This window comes from Protopterus annectens, chromosome 7.part0 (assembly GCF_019279795.1).
Source record: "Protopterus annectens isolate FY-2018-M chromosome 7.part0, PAN1.0, whole genome shotgun sequence".
Taxonomy (NCBI): domain Eukaryota; kingdom Metazoa; phylum Chordata; order Ceratodontiformes; family Protopteridae; genus Protopterus; species Protopterus annectens.
The window spans coordinates 977897866-977918767 of record NC_056739.1 but is presented as its reverse complement, the minus strand read 5'-3'; the positions used below and the strand labels follow the sequence as shown (position 1 = coordinate 977918767).

Here is a 20902-nt window from a genome sequence, read left to right as displayed (position 1 = left end):
TTACATCCATTGATGCTGTTGGTATATTTCTACTGTACTCTTTCCAGTTTACTCTTGCTTGTCTTCTTATAGGGTTTCCGTATTGTTATTCTATAGTCAAGTTTGGGTCTAATGTAACTAATAAACAATGACTCCATTATTTTTAATTTCCTAGACTTTATAAATCTTTTTATAAAACCTAAAATTCTATAGCTATCATTAACCAATTGGTTGATACGATTATAAAAACTCGTAGCTGAATCTGCTCATATACCCAGGTCCTGAAATGAGTCTACAGTTTCAATCACTGTGTGCTGTATTAAACATTCACCTTTCAGTTTGTCTCCCAAATCTCATATGCTTAGTTTTTAATGTATTTATCAGCATATTATTCTTCTGTGCTCAAATGGTCAATTTAGTCAAATTATTCTAGTTAAAATATTTTTCATATCTGTAACACCTGTATTCAATTTACCTAATTTCAGGTCGTCTGCATATAGACTGTAGAACACCTCAGATGAAAAAGTTAGGTCTGAAAGATACAATCTAAACAAGTAAGAGCCTAGGACAGAGTCCTGTGGGACACCCTGACTGTAACCAAGGATTTCACCTGTCCAGTTGCTGTATGATACTTGTCATGTCCTGTTTGTAAGCCATGCAGCTATCAATTTTATCAAGAGTACATTAATACCTAGTTGTACTAATTTATTCATCAGGGTTTTGTGTCTGACCCTGTCAAATACTGGTTAAGTAAATATAAATTACATCACAGCACAATTTTTCATTCATAGCTGGTATTATATTGTTACAGAACATCATGTTACAGGTGGTAATAGATCTATTTTCAACATATGTATGCTGATATATGGTTTCTAGTCCCAACCTATCCAGTTCTGACAATAACTTATCCAGTATTACCTTCTCCATTAATTTTCCACAACATGAAAGTAGACTTAAGGGTCTATATGATTCTGGGTTTGTCCTACTCCCCTTTCCCTTAAAGACAGGTTTAATAAGCGCATGTCTCCAATCTTGAGGACTCTCCCCATATTTATATAACCTAGTGAATAATAGATATAATGGTAGTATAAGTTCTTGCTGAAGTGTTCTCAGGTCATTGTTACTAATTCTGTCTTCTCCCTGTGTTTTGTTTGAATCCAGTTTGCCCAGTTCTTTTTCAATATAATCTAATATGATTCCAGTATCTGGGGTTACCTGGATATCACTAGGACAATTTATCACCCTTTTTGTGGAGCCAAACTGCTTCACTTAAGATTTTGTAAATATATCTATAATCTCTTGTGTCTGAGAATAAATTTTAGAATCTGCACACAGTTTATCAGTTTGTGTGTCATCACTCCTTCCACATCTTATGCATCTATAAAAAGGTTTTCTATTATACTCAATATCTTTATATAAATTTTCTTCAAAATTTTCTTGATCTTGTCTCACACTATGCGTAATCTGTTTGTCCAGCTTGTTTATTTCAGTTTTCAAAGTTGTAGTTCAACCTTTCTTCCATTTCCTATATTTTTTGTCTCTAACCTTAATCAGATACCTTGTTCTTATGGAACTATATCCCCCTGATTTTGTATGCCTAGATCCTGATTTTGACTTTTTGCACTCAAACAATTTCTTTTCAAAACTTTCCACATTCCATCTGCAGTTTTTCCACTGAACACCTCACTCCAGTTAGTTTTACACAGTGACTATTTTGCTTCCATATAATCTGTAATTACCCTTCTGTGCTTTGGTTTAGATTTCAGTTTGGCAGAATAATCTAACAACAAATTAACCTTAACCCCATGATCACTGCACATCAGTGGTGGCAAAAGTTGACTTGAAATTACAGTAATTTCTTTGGGAACATAAAACAGTATCTAGTGTGTTCTGAGCCCTGGTAGTTTTTTTTTTTTTTTTTTACAATCTGAAGCAATTGTTGTTCCTGAATATACTCTGTGAATAATTTCCTTACTAATGTTGTTGAATCAATATTATTCCAGTATGTTTCTGGTAAATTTAAGTCCCCATCTAATATTATTCTTACTTCCTGCGTTTCATGTAAGAAATGTATGAATTCCTCTAGGTCATCTGCACTTGACTTTGGTGGTCTATACACTCCAACAATTACGTGTTCCAGGGTTGTCTTTATTGTAACAGTTACACAGTCTATAGTATTGGTGTTATCATTGAACATGTAATAATCACAGGTCTCATAGCTGTCTTTAATCCCTATCATAACACCTCCATCTGATTATTTTGTTAGACTTGTGAGATTTGTTCAGGCTACATCCATGTCTGTTACATCTGATACATGTCCTCCTGAAGGTCAGCAAGGACATGCATGATGACAACACTGTCATCCCATAGAGCATGACCAAGCCAAGGCATTTGGCACAAATCCACACTGAGGAATTACTGCAACAGTGTCACAAGTAGCCACAAACACCTATGTCATCAAGTGGGTAGACCACTGGATCACATAAGTGATGTGACATATAAATATGTTAAAGTGACCTAGATCTAGAATCCAGTGATCAGGCTTGTACCTCAGGGCTGTGTGATAGGACCTTTCATGTTCATTATTTAATTCTCAAGATATCAAGAATGACATACACATTCTTTGTCCACAAAGCTTTCTGGTGTACTGTAGACTGTGGACACTCATTGAATTCAAGTGTGATATTAGTATAATGCAGACAGTATCAACACACACAAAGGATTGCTGCCACATCCATGAAGATATATGAGATGAGATTTGTTATGTTATTAAAGCAAACTCAAATCTAATGATAGTGCAGACAGCACACCCCTATGACAGACCAAGTAGTATCTGACCTTGTACTCAGGTAGATGGTGTGCAGAATGTCCACCATCATGTGCCCACAATGGTGACCACTCCCTTGTATGTAACATAACTCCTGAGTATATGCAGGACATCCACATCAAAGACCATTATAGTTTCATAGTTCACAGCCTTTATCACACCAGTAATTGAGTACAAGGCCCCCTGTTTTTTGTACATCCCTACACATCTTCGAGAGATGCATAACTCAAATATACCACATTTGCCACAGTGAGCTCCCACACATCTTATTGGCCATACCTAAGTATTATTTTTTGTTGCATAAACATTAGAGGCTGATGGTGAGGGAACCCCCATCAAGTTGTTATACTAGATGTATGCATGATACGTGTTCCTGTGATGCACACAGTACATACAAAGCTGACAGCATTGATGGCATGGTTTACATTGGTGACACTGTGGATTGTGCACACCTGTCAACTAGCCTGGCTCACATACGGGTATAGTAATGTCCCTCCTAACACCTCCAACAGATGTTAGTTTCAGGACGGTGTGCTTCATTCCCCTCATAGATTGCTGACAGCTCATAATAATTGTGCAAGTGTGTTTTTGCAGAAGCATCTGGGATCCCTCGCATTCAGATATGTTATGTCAGAGATGTGGTATTACTGGTGGTGTTATTCTGATGCCCATGATTGTGTATGCTTCTTTCTACTGTTGTCCATGAGCCTGTTAGCATGTGTCACACTTTGTTGAGACCTCTGCTGACATTACAGTAATGTTCAGGCAACTCATTTTGCACAGCTTCACAATATGTACCTAACCCCTATTGTACGTATCATCCCTGGTATACATTCTCTCCATTCTACATGTCAGGATGCTTATATTACAAATAATTTTTGTCCATTGTTATGTTACCTTGCATGATAGTAACATAGTATACATTCACTGTGCAGTCCGTACTGTATCATGTTGATGTGTGATTAGTGTTCATGTTACAACTGGCTTCATTGACATCCTCTCATCTGCTGTACATTACCATGTTTCACCTGTCCTCTTTCCCTGTGTTCCTTCCTACAATTCATCTGTGTGTCCCTATTCAATGCACACACTTCCCCTGACTGTTTATTTATAACACAGTCCATGTAGCCTCACAGGTCATTTACACAACTTTGTTTCAGTATGCCTGAAACACGTTTCTGCACTCTATACACTTTCATGTAATGTGTTGCAACTATATACATTGCTTTATTAATAACCCTGGTAATCACTGTGGCATTCTGCGCAAATACGCAGACCTAGTTTGCCTGCAGGTAAACATGTTTACATGTCTGCTGCTATCCATGTTGCTTTACACTGCTTCCTGACCACTGTTTCCTAGCCATAAAACTGTGCTTGTTTACATTTAAACATGGTGTGTGACATGCATATACAATCAGAACTGCTGATCACTGTGCAAACATATAAACTCTGTGTAGGCTTCATTTATTGAATCCTCAGGTTAGTCCTTATTCTTTATAAATTCTAAGGATTAAGGACAGTAAAACTCCTGTATACAAGAAACATTATTTGGTGTGGTTGAGTTTGTAATTAGAGTCATCACAGTAAGGATTTTTAGCATTTAAGATGTTTGGAATTTCTGAGGCTAGGTGCTGAATATAAATATTAATATCCTCAGAAAAGCCGGTTGTAACTCGCATAATTTTATGAAATGACACAGATGTATTTATTAAGTAAATAATATGAGTACACTATACATGTAAGAATTAGTAAGGAAAAAGTGGGACCCTTGGTAAGTACTATTTTTAATCTGAATAGGGATGGATAAATAACCATTAATTGATAATTGTGACAACCTTCACCACAGCAGCATGAGGGAGAAGCAAACATACTAAGATGTATATTTGTGGTTAACATTTCTCATAGGTTGGCTGCATTCTCATTTAATGTTAATGTTTGAATGTGTTCAAGTACTTATTCACCTTTAGATCAGTGCCTTGCACAGGGAGGTTATTAATTCTTTCAACTTTTTTCTTGTTTTTGTCACCTTTACATTTTAACTAAGTGCCCATCGTTATTATAGCCATTGTTATGTGCATTAACTCTTACCTATGGTCCTACTGGATTTCTGATCTTATGAGACTACAGATTTGTTTAGATATTTTTATGAAGGGCAGTTACAGTGGTAGTTATTAGAACAGCTGGTTTGATTCCCTGCAGTAGCCCCTTTTTAAGATAATCTGCAAAGCCCTTTTCTGTAATAAGCATTGTCATAAAGGCAGCGCTTACTACTACTGTCTTGCCTACCTGTTTTTGTGACCTTGGGCTTCAAGAAGTAGACTTGGATACAGGTAGTCTTGCTGGCTCTTGAAGTCTCCAAAAATTAAAAAAATTGGTTGTTTTGTCATTTGGTTCTTCCCTGTGGTCGCGTGAGTTTCCTCCGGGTGCTCTGGTTTCCTCCACATCCCAAAAACATGCTGTAGGTGGATTGGACACTCAAAACTGGCCCTAGGTGTGAGTGCGTGCATGTGTGTGCCTTCTGTGGAAGGTTGGGTGCCGGGTTGGCAACCCAACACCATAAAAATCTCTACTGCCAATCATGATCAGACAGGTGATCCGCTGTGGTGACCCCTAACTCGGAAAAGCCGAAAGAAGAAGTTGCTTTGTCATTGGTTGCTATTTAAGCCTTGAGAACCTTCATTTGACATATTTTTGTGTTCTTTTATTGAATTTTTCCCACTAATGCTAGGTAATTGTTATTGAGCAGTGTCTAACTAGATATACCCTCCCAAGCTACCTATTTCAAATTCATCTAAACATGATTTAAAATGTTTTGACAAACACAAAAAAACTGTGCTTACTGTTAAAAATCTGTAGTAGTGACAAGATTATAAAGAATGAGCTTACTCAAATTAATGTGGATGAATGAGCTTAATCAAATTAATGTGAATGTATTCCACGTAGAGTATTAATACAGATTTGGCACATTGGACCTGTGGTTCTATGTTGGAATGTTTCTTTTTTTATGTTTTACACACAAATGCATACACACACACACACACACACACACACACACACACACACACACACACACACACACACACGTATGTGTGCGTCCGTATGTGTGTGCATTAGATTTTATTCCATCGTCAGATAGTATTGTATGCAGAACTTTTTTTTGTATTATTTTGTGGAATGTTAAGTAAAACTGTTTAAAAAATTACCTGAACTGTGTTAATTTAATATAGGGATACAACTTATTCATTATTGCCAAATATTAAGTATTCTTTTATCAATGGCACTGCTCTTAACTCTGAGATAAGGTGGTCTTTAAGCTGCTAATATTAGTTAGCAGGGATATAATCATCAGCAACCTCCCACATTAAGTGGCCATATTTAAAGTTGCTGATGTTCAACTGAAACTGCAGTTTAATACAAAGAGCTGAAGCTGTTTTTCCTTATGAAGAAGTGAAGCATTGATCAAAATCATTCAGAAACAAAAGGTTTTATTTATGAAGATTAGCTTCATGGAGCTTTCCTATATTGCTACATTATTACTTTATGAATCTTGTCAGAAGAGCGTTATTTGATAAAACTCATGTTCACCTTGAACAGGGGCAGTTTCTGAAGCCCTTTCCAAAATATATGCTGATATCTCTTATTCTTCCCAGATTAGTAATGATTTGTTTATGAACTAGCCTTTCTAAAATCTTAGATAATGGTGGAAGAATTACATTTAGTGATAAATGCATTTATCTGAGTTATCTCCTTTTATTTATAGTTTCAAAATTAGATGGTATACAGTTCTCATTAGTGAGCAAAATCATTTTTTAAAATATATAATTAATATGCTTTCAGTATGCTCAATTGAACATAAGTTGAAAAAGTAACATTTACTCATTTTTCTAAACTGAGAAAACATTTATTAAAAATGAAAAATAAAAAGTACCTAAAAATCATTTCTGCAGGTGTGCAAGCCCTCATCACTGTGACTGTTGAGATACAGCTCGCCAAGTAACCAAATTTACTACAATTGGTCACAAATTCACTCCAGCGAAAAAAATGAATGTAAGCAATTTTTTTTTATGGAGGCAAGACTCCCACATCCCCTAAATGTTTACTTACCAACTTCATAATTGCACCAACACGAAGAAAAGGGAATCTGTGAAAATGAATGAATCAGAGCAGGCAGACACTTAGAAACTACACCAGCATCAATTTACTACAGAAAACAGTAAAAGGGGAGATCAGCATTAGTGAGTCAAACTTTCTTAGACAGAACCTTATTCTGTTTGCAGCCTGACCCCATTACTTTTATAAATACATGGTCACAAAGGTGTGTGAGAAAGGAAAACTAACTAGTAGTGCACAGCTGTGTAACAAATAGTGATCCTGCTGTGCCTCAGAAAAAATCCTGACCGTTCAACAAAACAAGTACTTTAACTTAAGACAATTGTAAAAATAAATCTAAACTCTGTAACAACGGTGTGTATCAGACACTTTCTCTGCCTTCATCTAAGTCATTCATTTTACTAAGTCACTCTTCCCCTACAAGATCTGAACATTCTACCATAAATCCTTTATGTGGGAAATGAAACATTTTATGTGATATTTTATTTAATAAAAAATATACAGATTTTAAGCATTCCTAACACTTCTGCAGTTCAGTGTATTTTTATACAGATCATTATGTTCTTCTTTTATTATAGCTTATTCATTAGTTCAGTGATGGCAGTCTTAACTGAATCTAATCTGAAATATCTAACAAGTCTGTTGGCTGCTCTCTTAGAGGAAAAAAATACTTTTCTTATCACATTTTTATAAACAAAACAAAAAAAAAACATATATCGATGAAAATCAGTTCTGAATATTCTGTAGTTTTCTTTGTCTGACTTAAATGTATAATTACAACAAATAAACAGATGTCACAATGTGAGACACAGGAATCTTCTTGCACAGTGTTTTGTTAATGTCAAGTAAAATTACATAATTAGTAATATTCTCCACTGGCTGGTGTAGTAACTATCTTTTTCTTCTGTACTTAGTTAAGTTATAAACCTAAGTGCAAGATTAAGAGATGCTGTTTGGACTACAAGCAAACAAACTGTAATATGTATAGTGACTCATTTTGTGAACTGACAGATTCAAGATTTTCAAACAGAATCACTTGTTTGTCAGTTAGCTGTCATTGCAGCTACAAACTAAATGAGAGCATCATACATAAGTAATAAATAAAATTTTAATGGCATAGTGAGCATTGCTTGGATCACAGAGTTCAGAGAGGGTGGACCAAAAAACAGGTCACTGATAGGGTGCATAGCAAGTAGTGCCCGATTTACAGCATATTACTGGAAGTACTCTGAGAGACAAGTTACAATATGCAGAGGATACACGGCACAATGTGTGCATGAGTGCAGCACAATGATATACATTTTAGGATTTAGGTATTTCAGAGCGTTATGCATGTAGCAAAAGGCTCAGACCTATGAATACAAGTGTCGCTTTCAAGAGATGGTCTATGAGCACTGTCTGGTTGAGTGAATTGTTTAGAGTCACAACATGTTCAGACAGTGATGGAGAGACCTAAACCAGGTCTACAGGAAGACCAATATTAGCTCAGGGCCTTAAATTCCTGTGTGACACGTGTTTGGAAGAGGTAGGGCTACACTGCAAGAGCACATAAAGTGCTGTGGTGGGTTATGGTCTTGTACTACATTTGCTTGATGACAACAGGAGACAGTAAACCTATCTAGTACCTCTTCTCCATCCCTACCTTCACCTTACCTTTTTTAACTGTCCCCTACTATGCTAGAATGTCTTTGTGGATTTATCCTCCTTCACCACCCTTTCTGGCCATCTATTCCATGGGTCCATAACACTCTGTGAAAAAAAATGTTTTTAGAGATCCAGGAAGTAGCTGGTTTCTATAATCTGCTGAAAATGCTCCCTATGCTTAGCCCTTTTCCCCTCTTTTCTTCTTGTTTACAGTTGCCATATTTTACCATGGCAGTAATGGACTGAAACCACACCCCTTGCACTGCCCCTATCCCCTCCTCACTCCACCTCGTTTTGTGCCCAATCTATTCACCTCATGTCCTTTTTGTGATGTAAAAGAACATGTCATTGGGAGGAGAAATGTCACTTTTTGTCTTTTTTTGCCAAACTCAGACTTGACCACATTGAATTAGCAATACTTTTCTTAAAAAAAGCCAGACAGAAGTGACATTTTCAAAAACTGCATTCTGGTTGTACTGCCAAATAGAATACTGGAGTTTGTACAGTGTTTTCTGGAAATTGTTTTGATTTCTGGATAGTCTGGAAAGAATGGATAGGTAGCAGGCAACCCTATTCCTGTTCATAATGACTCATTGACATCTCCCTGACATGATCTTGTGCACCAATATCACTCCTTCATCTGTTCAATTCTCGAGTGAGAAGAGCTCTAGGCCCCACTAGCCTCTGCTCACATTCCATCTCCTCCACCAGTGGATCTTTCTGGTAGCTTTTATCTGGACTCCTTTCTGCCGATGTCCTTTTCTTTATATGACCTCAATTACTATGCACAATAGTCACTGCCGGTCTGATCAAGACCCTGCCAAGTGGTAGCACTTGCATTTTGCTTCTAGAATCTATCCCTCTGGGTATACGCCCCAACATTCTTTTTCTTGCTGCCACCACCCTGTCACTGTGTTCCAGATGCGATTAACACTTCTAGACCATTTATCTTTCATTTATTCATGTGGAAGATGCACCACAGGAGTACACAGTGCCGCCTCCATTTGTAGAGTACTTGAAGTACACAAGGTAAAGGGTGCATTGCTATTCTGTGGGTGCACAGTAAGCAAGGCAGCAGCACACCACTGACATATTCTTACTACCTCTAGCAGCAGATCTGTACAGTGATCCATTTAAGGGATGGTTGTATTTATTGCAGACCACTACTGCAAGCCAAGTACATATGGAATGAGTAAGGCAGTTCAGAAACTTATAGAACAGCATTATGCTCATTAGTTATTTCTGCATATACTCATTTAGATGTCTAACTTTGTAACTGATGTCACAAAATCTATGCTATGTTACTATTATTGGAAGTACTACTGATAGTATAGCTCAATGGAGTATGCGGTAGTAGTTAGTGTTGAAATTATGCAGCAGTAGTAACAGTTCTATACAGAGACCCGATAGAAGCATGACCTACACTATGTGGGTGTCCATGATTTCTCTGAGTGTGTGTTATATATTCAGACTACCAGCTTGTGGTAATTAGCGCTAAGCGATGGTGTTCGTGTTCTAGTACACAGCTGGATGTACTTTTAATTCTGGTACCATAATATTCTTCAGTCTATATCCATTGCAATGTTTAAAACAAAATATAAATAACCTGCATTAATGCCCCAAAAATGACTGTCAACTGAACTGTGAGTTTAGTGTTTACTATAGAGCTGAGTTATTTATGTACTATTTAGATACGGTTATGCACTGGCTATAGTTTCTTCTGGTGTACTAAGTAGGTCTTAAGTCTGCAAGCAGCATTTTACTTTCTTGATTTTCGTACAAGTGAGTATTTTGTTTTCTTAGTCTTACTGAAAATGTTAGGGTTGCAAATATTTGCTAATGTTGTATAAATTTATATTTTCATTTTTGCAATGTATAAAAGGCATTTTATCAATGTGTATGACATACATCCTGAAAAGACTGACCATTGTAAATCATACTTATGTAATGGAATGATGCAAAACAGCAGAAACTACACTGTATAATGTTTTACAGATTAAGAATGTTATAACCCAACAAGTCTGAAAATATTTTTAGCCATTTGCAATTGTTATATATGGACAAATTAATACCATTTCAGCGGTGGTGCAGCAGTAGCTTTGTTGCCTCACAGCAAGAGGTCCTCCCATTTGATTCTCTGCTGGAGTGCGGGGAGTGCCTTCTGTGTGGAGTCTGCATGTCCTCCCCATGGTTGGGTGGCGTTCGAAAGACATGCGTAAATGGGCATGCCATCGTTGAAGGTTGGACGTCGAGCTGGCACCTCAGTGTTCGTAAAAATCTACTGCCAATCATTTGCGGACCGGAGTTCCACTGTGGCGACCCCTAACTGGGAAAAGCCGAAAGACAACAACAACATATATGGACAAATTAATATTTACATATTATCTTGTGCTATTTAAGTTTCCAGTCCTCTCTTGTATACATAAAGATGAGTATCCTCTCTTCTGGTGTTTTTTAGTAATGACCAGGAAAATAATTCAATAAAATGGGAGCTGAACTCCCATATAGTATTGGAATTCATCATCTTAACCACAGTAGCACATGATAGATTATTCAGTAATATTTTTGGAGAACTTAGTACTTTGTGGTTAATTTTAATTTATGCCAGTATTTATAATTGTTGTTGGATATAATGGCAGCAAACATACTTAATTCCAGTTTGAAAAAAATAATTTAAATGATAGAACAGCAATAGTGATTTTATTAGAAGAAATAATGCACTTATTGTATATAATGTTAATATAGAGTTTGGTTATAGGGATTATCCAGTCTTTGTATATAGTATATAGTTTTTTCTTGCTGAAAATTCACAGTACATTGATGAACATGTATTAAAATTTGTAAGCTGTATAATGTTACCTAATATCCAGCTTTTATGAAGTTATGAATTAAAATGTGTATCTGTCTCTATCATAAGATTTGTAACCCAGCTAAAAAAAGTAAAATCAGAAAAGCTGTTTCAATTGATTTCTCTTGAAAGCCATGGAGTAAAAGTTACACTACAAAATGTTAAGTTGTGTAGTTTGTCTAACAATGATGACAGACATTAACATCTCACAACAATGAAAATAGAAGCACAGACCCATGAAGCAGACACACATTCACGCATACCCACCCACACCTACACTCACACATATATATACATGCATATATCTGTGTGTGTATGTGCTGTTAATGTGTACATCTGTTTTCAGATGTATAATATGCACAGACATGGGGATATAATCCAAGAGAAATTTAAGATTACAGAGTTAATGGTATTCTGTTACAATGAATTTGTGAATTTTTCTATACACTGTTATATAATTTTTAATAAAGAGAAGAATCTGAGATGCAATATGTTTTAATGACAATTTTATATGGGTCCTTAATATTGTTTTGCAGGGTCATATACATTTTTTCATCTGTTGTTAAGTTAAACAAACAGTAAACCTGTGTTAGACTAGTAATAGAAGCCTAAAAAATCAAAAGGTCTAGATTCCTTTCAATAATCTGTCTGGGATTTCCTGATAATTTTAGAAATGTGTTTATTTTCAGGATTCTCCTCCTTTCGAATCATTACTTTTCCAATAGTGAAAAGGTGTGCCCGTTGAATAAAATGTCTACTGCTTCTCAGATGATGATTTCTTTTAGACTTTTTTTTAAGTTAATATTGAACTAGGACTTGCTGTTTGAGTTTACTTTTCATAGTCTGTGTCTATACTGTAAAATAAATTTTTTGTTTTACAAAATAGGTAAAACATCCAGTGTTTGTTAAAGGGAGTATTAGTCATGTGTGAAAGCATGAGATGTGTACTTGACAGTCACAGTTTAGTTTATTTACCATGTGTCTTCCTATCTCACATGTCTTTATTTCTCCTTTTAAGGTTCTACTGGGACTTAACAATGCTGCTTCTAATGGTAGGAAACCTAATCATCATACCTGTTGGGATCACATTTTTCAAGGATGAGAACACCACACCTTGGATTGTATTCAATGTGGTATCAGACACTTTCTTTCTCATAGACCTGGTGTTAAATTTTCGTACAGGTATTGTTGTAGAGGACAATACTGAAATAATATTGGACCCACAGAGGATTAAAATGAAATACTTGAAAAGTTGGTTTGTAGTGGATTTTATATCCTCAATCCCAGTGGACTATATCTTTCTTATTGTTGAAACCAGGATTGATTCAGAAGTGTATAAAACTGCAAGGGCCCTACGCATTGTTCGCTTTACAAAAATTCTTAGTCTTCTACGACTGCTAAGGTTATCCCGATTAATTCGTTATATTCACCAGTGGGAAGAGGTAAGAAGAAACGTGTCTTATAGAAACCTTTATATATTTCTGTAGTCTGTGTATTTCCTTAAGTATGTAGAAAGGTAATTGGAAATCATACTGTTATTTCTTTTGATAATTTTAAATCATTTGCTTAGGTAAGATGGTTTTAGCCTGTTTATCACTATAATGTGTTTTTCCTTGTTTTTACTGAATTACCTACCTGTTTGAAGATAAATTTCCTTATGTTATGATTGGTTTACTTTATCGTTTAAAACCATGATTAAAACCATGACTGCATTAGGTTTGTGTTTTGTTTCCCATTACAATGTTTTTGAGCTACTGTTACTTCTACAACAGGTATCCCACTAAAACTGGTTATGGCTTTACAACCCCAACCTTTTGCATGATCCAATAATATTCAGTTGCTATCTCATTGGAAGACTTCCATAATCTGTGACACAATGGAATATTAAAATAGGTTATTTTCAGATGCCTTCTTCAGAGACATTTTAACATCTTCCTAACATTGTGACAATCAAGATTTTTCTGTCATCTGTGACTGAGTTTATATTCACATATCTGAGTTTAGTATTTTGCATAGAAATAATATTTACAATTAAGTGCTTGCGATCACTGTGATCAAACATACGCTAATGAACCACTGAACCATTCTATTAATATCAAGGAGATTTGGATGTAGAAGAATTCTGTCATTTTTTTTTCACTGTTATAGGTAGTATAATTGCACGTAATTGGTCAATTACTATTTCCTCTTCCATATAGAATGTACTGACTATATTATTATCTGAAATGATTAATAGGATTGAAACACCATGCCAGATTACTGTGGCAAGACTTTATAATGCTTCAGTTTTGTTAAAAAAGCATCACAACCATTCTTCTTCTTTGTGCTATAGTTTGTATTTATATATCTTGACTTGTATATATCAGGCAAACCATTTTGGATCTTTAATATTCACTACTGTTATAAATCTATTTCTGTACAACCAAAGTCTGTTTTGAACTTCAACTAAAATGGATTAGCAGTCTTCCTTAAACGTAGAAAAGGCATACATTATAGTAAAGAAATACATACATTTTGATTTATATAAGTGTGATTGTGCTCAGCATCTGATAAATTATATTTTACTGCAGGCATGTGCAGCAAAGGATTAATACAATGCCTGTTTTGTTATGCATAACTAGGATTAGCATTATTTTGTTTCTTAAGTAGGACCATTCTTTCATAAATAAAAATAACCAGGCTTTCTTGCTGCAGCAGCTGAGACATATTAAGCTGTTTGTTTTCATTAGGCTTCTTACATATTACTCATTATAAAGGCTTAGGCTGATCAAAAAGCATCTATCATCATGCCTACCTCCTGAATTTGAGCCTCTGCAGTTTGCATACAGAGCTAACCGATCCACGGCTGATGCCATATCGGTAGCACTACACATCTCTCTTGAGCATTTAGAGGGCAAAGACAACTGTGTGAAGATGCTGCTCATAGACTTCAGCTTTGAATTTAATACGGTGGTACCAATGCAGCTGATAGAAAAACTGTCATATTTAGGAATCAATAAACATCTCTGTAACTGGATCATGGACTTCCTGATTGAGAGACCACAGAGGGTTTATTCGGGTAAGGACACATCACAGTGCATCACAATTAATACCCGGGGATCCATAGGGATATGTTCTCAGCCCACTGTTATTCACCATCCTGACCCATGACTGCTATGCTAAGCAGAAGTCCAACTATATCATCAAGTTTGCTGATGACACACAGTTGTGGGGCTCATCACAAATGAGGATGAAATGATGTACAGAGAGGAGGTTGCATCTCTGATCAGTTGGTGCAAGGGGAACAACCTTGACATGAATGTGAGCAAGACCAAAGAGATTATCATCGACTTTAGGAAAAGGAGAGCAAACCATTCAGTGCTCATGATCAATGGTGAGAGTGTGAAGAGGGTTAACATTACAAAATTCCTGGGTATACACATATCAAAGGATCTCTCGCTGTCAAGAAACACCAGCCAGATGGTTAAGAAAGTGCACCAACGTGTCCACTTTTTGAGAATGCTGAAGAAAGCTAAGCTTCCTCCTCATATCCTCTCCACCTTCTATAGAGGTGCAATAGAGAGCACTCTCACCTGCAACTTCACAGTGTGGTTTAGAAGCTGCACAGTTGCAGAAAGGAAGGCGCTACAGAGAGTGGTGAGGGCTGCAGAGAAGGTAACGGGTTCCAGTCTTCCATCCATACAACGCTATTCTGCAAGAAGCATCTGAAAGGCCGCCAGAATAATGCAGGACACCATGCATCCTACGCATGTTCTGTTTAAGCATCTGGTATTGGGCAGAAGATATCACAGCATCCTCTGCAGGACTACGTTTCTACCCCACAGTAATTAGACTTCTGAACGCATGCACTAGTCCCAGGGGTCTGGACACAAAAGTCATTTTTTATTTGTGCAATGTATACTTATATATATTCCAAGTAAGTGTAATATTTATTTATTATATCCATAGTCAGTATTATTTAACCCATTTAAGTGCAATATTAGACAAATAACTTGGCATTGTTCAATCTGTAGTGCGTTTTGTATTACTGTAAATGGGATAGTTTATTTAACTTAGAGGAGTGTATTATTTTCCTATTTGAGTGTTTGGTAATTGTCTCTGCTCTTTTTTACATTTATTGGGCGTAGTATTCTATTTGTTAGTTATGTTTATTCCTCTACTTGTATGTGCTGTTTTATTTTCCTTTGTAATATCAAGAATTGAGCCAATGCACAACATTTCATTTAGGCTACACATGTGTAGTTCTAAATGACAATAAAGTTTACTTTGACTTTGATTGTGTGAGAGAAAATGTAGTTTTTAGAGGAACATAGTGAGATGTGGAGGAAGCTACATAACTGAAAAACAATGATGATGTAACATTGTCATATTAAGGAAAACAGTATGTGCTATGCTGAAAACATACACAAGTATTGGTGTAAAACTTTGAGATGGCTGTGTTTTTTGTAGTGTGGCGCTATGAATATAGCACAGGTGCACCACTTCATTGAAAAGTCTTGAAATACATCTCACTGTGTCTGCTGATTTTTCCTCATATACCGTGTGCTTATAAATTAATTGATTCATTTTGAAACTATTTACTTTGAGAAATTATTTTTTTACTGATTTTGGATACCTTTAGTATTTCTCCTATCCTTTTGGACATGCGGTTATTTTGGACACATAGTTACTGCTGGGCTTCATCCACGCACTGACAGTAATTGCATGATGATATACTAGTGACAGCTGTGTAGAGGTCATTTTACTGTATAAGCTCGTGATGGAGTCAGAATTCTATTATCAATAGATGGTAGAAATAGCTATAACATATGGAAAATGCTTAAAAAATAGCTTTTATCTTGAATACATTTCAAGAGAGATGGTTTCTCCTTCAGCAGTATTTGGTTGTGTTCATTTATCTATCTATCTATCTATCTATCTATCTATCTATCTATCTATCTATCTATTGCATTTGTTTACTAGGAAAGCCCAATTGATCAGTGCCATTTTTCAGCAGAGGCCCGAGGAGAAAAGCTTCATTATATAGACATCATGAACACTATTTGCCTTGCTTCATCAGTTTCATTCATGAACACAACAGTTCCATTATTCAGACATACTTGACATCAGTTACATCATTTACAAACAGTTTTGATTAAAAATAACCGTTACATAAGTTGTATATCAGTAACATTTTTCAGATAAAGAGGCAGAGCAGCCCAAAGAAAAGAAGGAATGGAGAAGGCACAAGGAAGATAATCGAGATGAGATGAAAGAGGGAGGGTATAGTTGTGGTAACAGTACATAAGTTTTGTGCAGCAGAGAATCACTTATATGTGAGTTCTTGCACTTAGTTTTATTTCATTTAGACTGGAACCACTGAAATGAAACTGCATTGGTTCTGTTAAAATACTTTATTTGTATGGAGTCAAAATGATGAGTATAACTATGCAGGTTCTTCACACTGTGAGGATGAAAATGCTCTATGGCTGGTTAAAACTTCATGACTTGTCAGACAAATGGCTCTATAGAGCTTGTCAGCTACTCAAAACCGGTACAGCTGGATTGCTGGAAGCTATGGTAATCTCACAAGACAAGAACATTCCCTTCTTACTTGTTTCTGAGTTGAACAGCAGTGTCCATACATCCTTTTGTTGTTGTATCTTTCGGCTTTTTCCCGGTTAGGGGTCGCCACAGTGGAACTCCGGTCTGCTAATGATTGGCAGTAGATTTTTATGTACCGACTTGCCAGGCCTGACGCACAACCTTCAACGAAGGTATGCCCATTCACGCATGTCTCCACGCAAAAGACGCTTTAGCTGAGAATCGAACCGGACAGTGTCTTACTGTGAGGTGATAGCCCTAAAATAGCCATGATTGTCTTCAGGCTTGCAGCAGCCAGGACCCTGCTCTATGCTGTTCCCAAATCTCATTGCCATTCCATTTTTCAGAGAATGCTGAAGACATGTGGCATTTATGTAGCAGAACAGCTCCATCCAGAGTTTGAGACAGACTTATTGTAGGCCTTTAAAAGAGAGTTGTGTTCATTTACATTATCCTACAGCAGGAGCTTATTCATCAAGGGGAATCATAATGCCATGTGATATGTCCCCTCAAGTCCCAGGAATGGACCAGCTCAACATAGGGCTAACAAGAGTGGTAGGAAGCATTATGTCAGGTTCTACCGTACTGCTTTTGGAAAGCATTCCAAGGTTAAAGACCAGTTATAGAGAATGTCTACATGAATGCATAGCTACTTGACTGAATTACTGGTCTCCATATACAGAAAAATTCTGTAACAAGTTCAGAAGAGTATTTGTTGGTCTATGCACTGAAGTCAGAGACAACTAACCATTTTGGGTGATACTGCAAGATGATGATAAAATTTAATTATTGCAGAAAATCTCCAAAGTAATTGGGTGATTGGTACATGAGGAGAAACCTTTAATTCAGATGTGTTATGAGAACATAATCAAAAGAGAAGACACTTTAACATGCCACCTGATGCAGCCTAGGATGCATTTTAAAATGTAGGCCAATACTGCCACCAGCATTACATTATCTAGGACCATGGATCATACTGAGTACTGCAAAATGGGATTCAACATTCTTTTACAACACGGTTTCCATGATAAATGCAAGGTAAATGCTATGCACCAAGTCTGACACTGGGGCAGTGTCATGTATTGATTTGCTGTTACATACCATTGTCCTAGACAAGGTCATTGAAATGCCAAAGGTAATTTTTTGATTCCAGAAGTACCTCCAGGAGATAGGGTAGACACCTCTCCATTTGCTGTTTCACCCTTGGATAGCATCTGCATCTAGTCACTCTAATCTAATGGGTATGCATTATCCATGCTTCACCTCTACCCTACCGAGTGACACTTTACAGTGTCATGACAGTGGCAAATAAGAGGAATAGAAGGCCATAACATAGACAAGTTGTGCAAATGGATTACAGTAAGGAGGTCCTTTGAACAGGAGAGTGCAGTCACATAAGGATTATATGCCCAACAATACAATGAGCCTATACGTAACAAGGAATGCTGCAAACTGATCCATATATAATACTGAATGAAAAGCATGTGACATAAATTCTTGCAAATTACTGTCAGTCACAACAAAAAAATAAACGCTTCTACAATGATTTTAGGATTTTATTTCTTATTGTTATGTTGTTTTTCTGTTTAGTATAAATGTGTGTAGCAATATACCAGTGACATCTTTTTATATTTCTGTTAGTGTTGGCTTCTTCTCCTTATTCAGATATGTTGATTAATTTTCATAAGGTTTCACTAAGTCCTGGTGTTCATTTTGCATGTTTTCATTATTCCTTAGTGTGTTCTTTTACTTGTTCATTTTGTCAATTAGCTTTTTTGCATATGTGCATACATTGCTGTTTAATAATTAGGCTGTGAACAATGGTATGATATTTTGAATCAGCAGGTATACAGTACATGAACGGGAACATTTCTACTTTCTGACAAACAGAAGAGGTAGCATAAATGCATTAAAATTCAATATTTCCATTAAGCTGGTTTACTATATAGCTAAACTATAATTTTGAAAGTGGGAGGGGATAATTAAGTACCTAACCAAACAATATTTTGGAAAATGAGGGAAAAACAGCAATGTGAAAGACCAACAAAAAATAGCAGTAGCTAAGCAGTTAGGTTAAGTAGTAACCTGTTTAATGGAAAGACATATTATACTGACATTACCTAAGCATCCTCTGTGTGCTTTTGTGGTACACTCAGAATTTTCTACTGTGTACTGAAATCCCTATGTTTTGCTGTTATCTTAGGCTGTAGTATAATATATACTATGCCTTTTGGTGCAGTTTTCCCAAATTTTTACTTTTTTAATTGTGTTTACATTTGCCTGTGCATATATTTCAGTCTACTGTTCAGCTTGTTCACAGTCTCCTAAATATATAACATTGAGTAGTCCATGTGAGCACTGTATTTATAAATCTGGGCAGTTCACCATCACTGTCATTTTAGATACTTTGGCATTTCTGAACGAAACTGGCATCTTGAACTATGTAAATGACTTGGGGGCCTGAGCCAGTAGCTCTCACGCTGTACAAAGACATGACTGGTTTTGGAACTGAAAGTCTGTTTTCAAGGTGATGCATGGAAGTGCATATGTCTACTAACCACCCTTTTGGACAGTCAAAGAAAAAAATATGCATTTAAAGGAAATGCAAAACTTGAGTCTGTACTTCACATTCTGGGGCACTGGAAGTGGTAATATCCTCACTGTACTAAACTTAATAGTTTGGCTTCACTACCTAAAACTTATAAAGGATCATAGAAGAGGCTGAATTCTCAATTCCAAGACAATATGTCAAAAATAGTTGAAGTCTTGAATGAAATATAATGTTCAAGACAACTTTTGACTGCAACAGAGCATACATTTTTGTGGTGGAGAACCCTTTCTTCTAACTCTGTACAGCAGGCTTCACCCATTAGTCCTCTGGGTGTATTATAATCATTTCCAAAGTCATTGTATATTGGGATACAGCAACACCCAAAAGCAGTAGCTTCTTTTGAGGAATCCACACTTCCATACAGCTAGCCACACAGAGGTGTCCTGCTGTCTGAACTCTTAGTTCCACAGTCCCACGTAAAGTCTTGCTGTCTATGCTGATGTCTTGCTGGCATGGTTTTTGGCATTTTGTTAAGCACACTGCACAAGCTGGTAGGGATAATAGTCGTAGACTAAGACAGCTCTGGCTTGTATCTGTAATCCTAGCTAGCACAGGACGTAAGTCTTTGAAGAGTTAGTTTTGGTTACAAAATATTATATTAAAGAGATTCATTCTCTAAACAAATATTTACTTCACATTTTTTAACTAAATGGGTTAGCCGCTGCTCTCTCATTGTAATTAGATGTGGCAAAATGGAGATGAGCATACATTTCACCCTTTTAGAACAAGAAGTCTGGACAAAGCCATAAATAAATTTGGGACAAGGGCCCAAAAGTAGGGACAATTTTTAATTATTGCTCTTACCAACTTAGAAAGTTGATAAAATGACAGGTTTTTGCATTTGCATGAATTTTCTGAAGGATATAAAGTCTGAAACTCAAATGTCTGCCATTATTTTTTAACTTCAGTCTTTAATGATTTGCCACTAATTTGCCAGAAAACCACACTTTTATGAAAAACTGATCAAAAATGACTAGCAAAAATCTGGACATTCTGCAAAAATTTGTACAGTTGAGAAGAGGTATGGATGATACATCCAAAGCTGGAACAATGAGGGGATTCTGTAGCTGACAGTCTGGCCACTGCTATGCTCCCATCTATAGTTTTGGAAATAAAATAAAACGGTTTTCATTTTTGCAAGTGATGTTATCACAGCCCACAGAAATGGACTGTGAAGCCAAACACTTTTTTTGTTTTAACATTTGCTTTAATGTTACTCAGAAATGTTATTTGGCACAGAATATAGCACAATAATTAGGCTATATTTTTTCTCTCAAATATTGAAACTCTCTACTGCAAG

General features: G+C 36.3%; 1 protein-coding gene across 2 annotated transcripts in view; it reads left to right on the top strand.

Annotated features, from left to right (window-relative positions):
• The window catches only part of HCN4 (hyperpolarization activated cyclic nucleotide gated potassium channel 4), a 2820592-nt gene that overhangs the window by 606749 nt on the left and 2192941 nt on the right, over window positions 1–20902 (top strand). For both annotated transcript variants that reach the window (XM_044077556.1, XM_044077558.1), the window contains exon 2: window positions 12427–12850. In XM_044077556.1, coding sequence (XP_043933491.1) covers window positions 12427–12850 — 424 coding nt within the window. The remainder of the gene's footprint in view (window positions 1–12426; window positions 12851–20902) is intronic.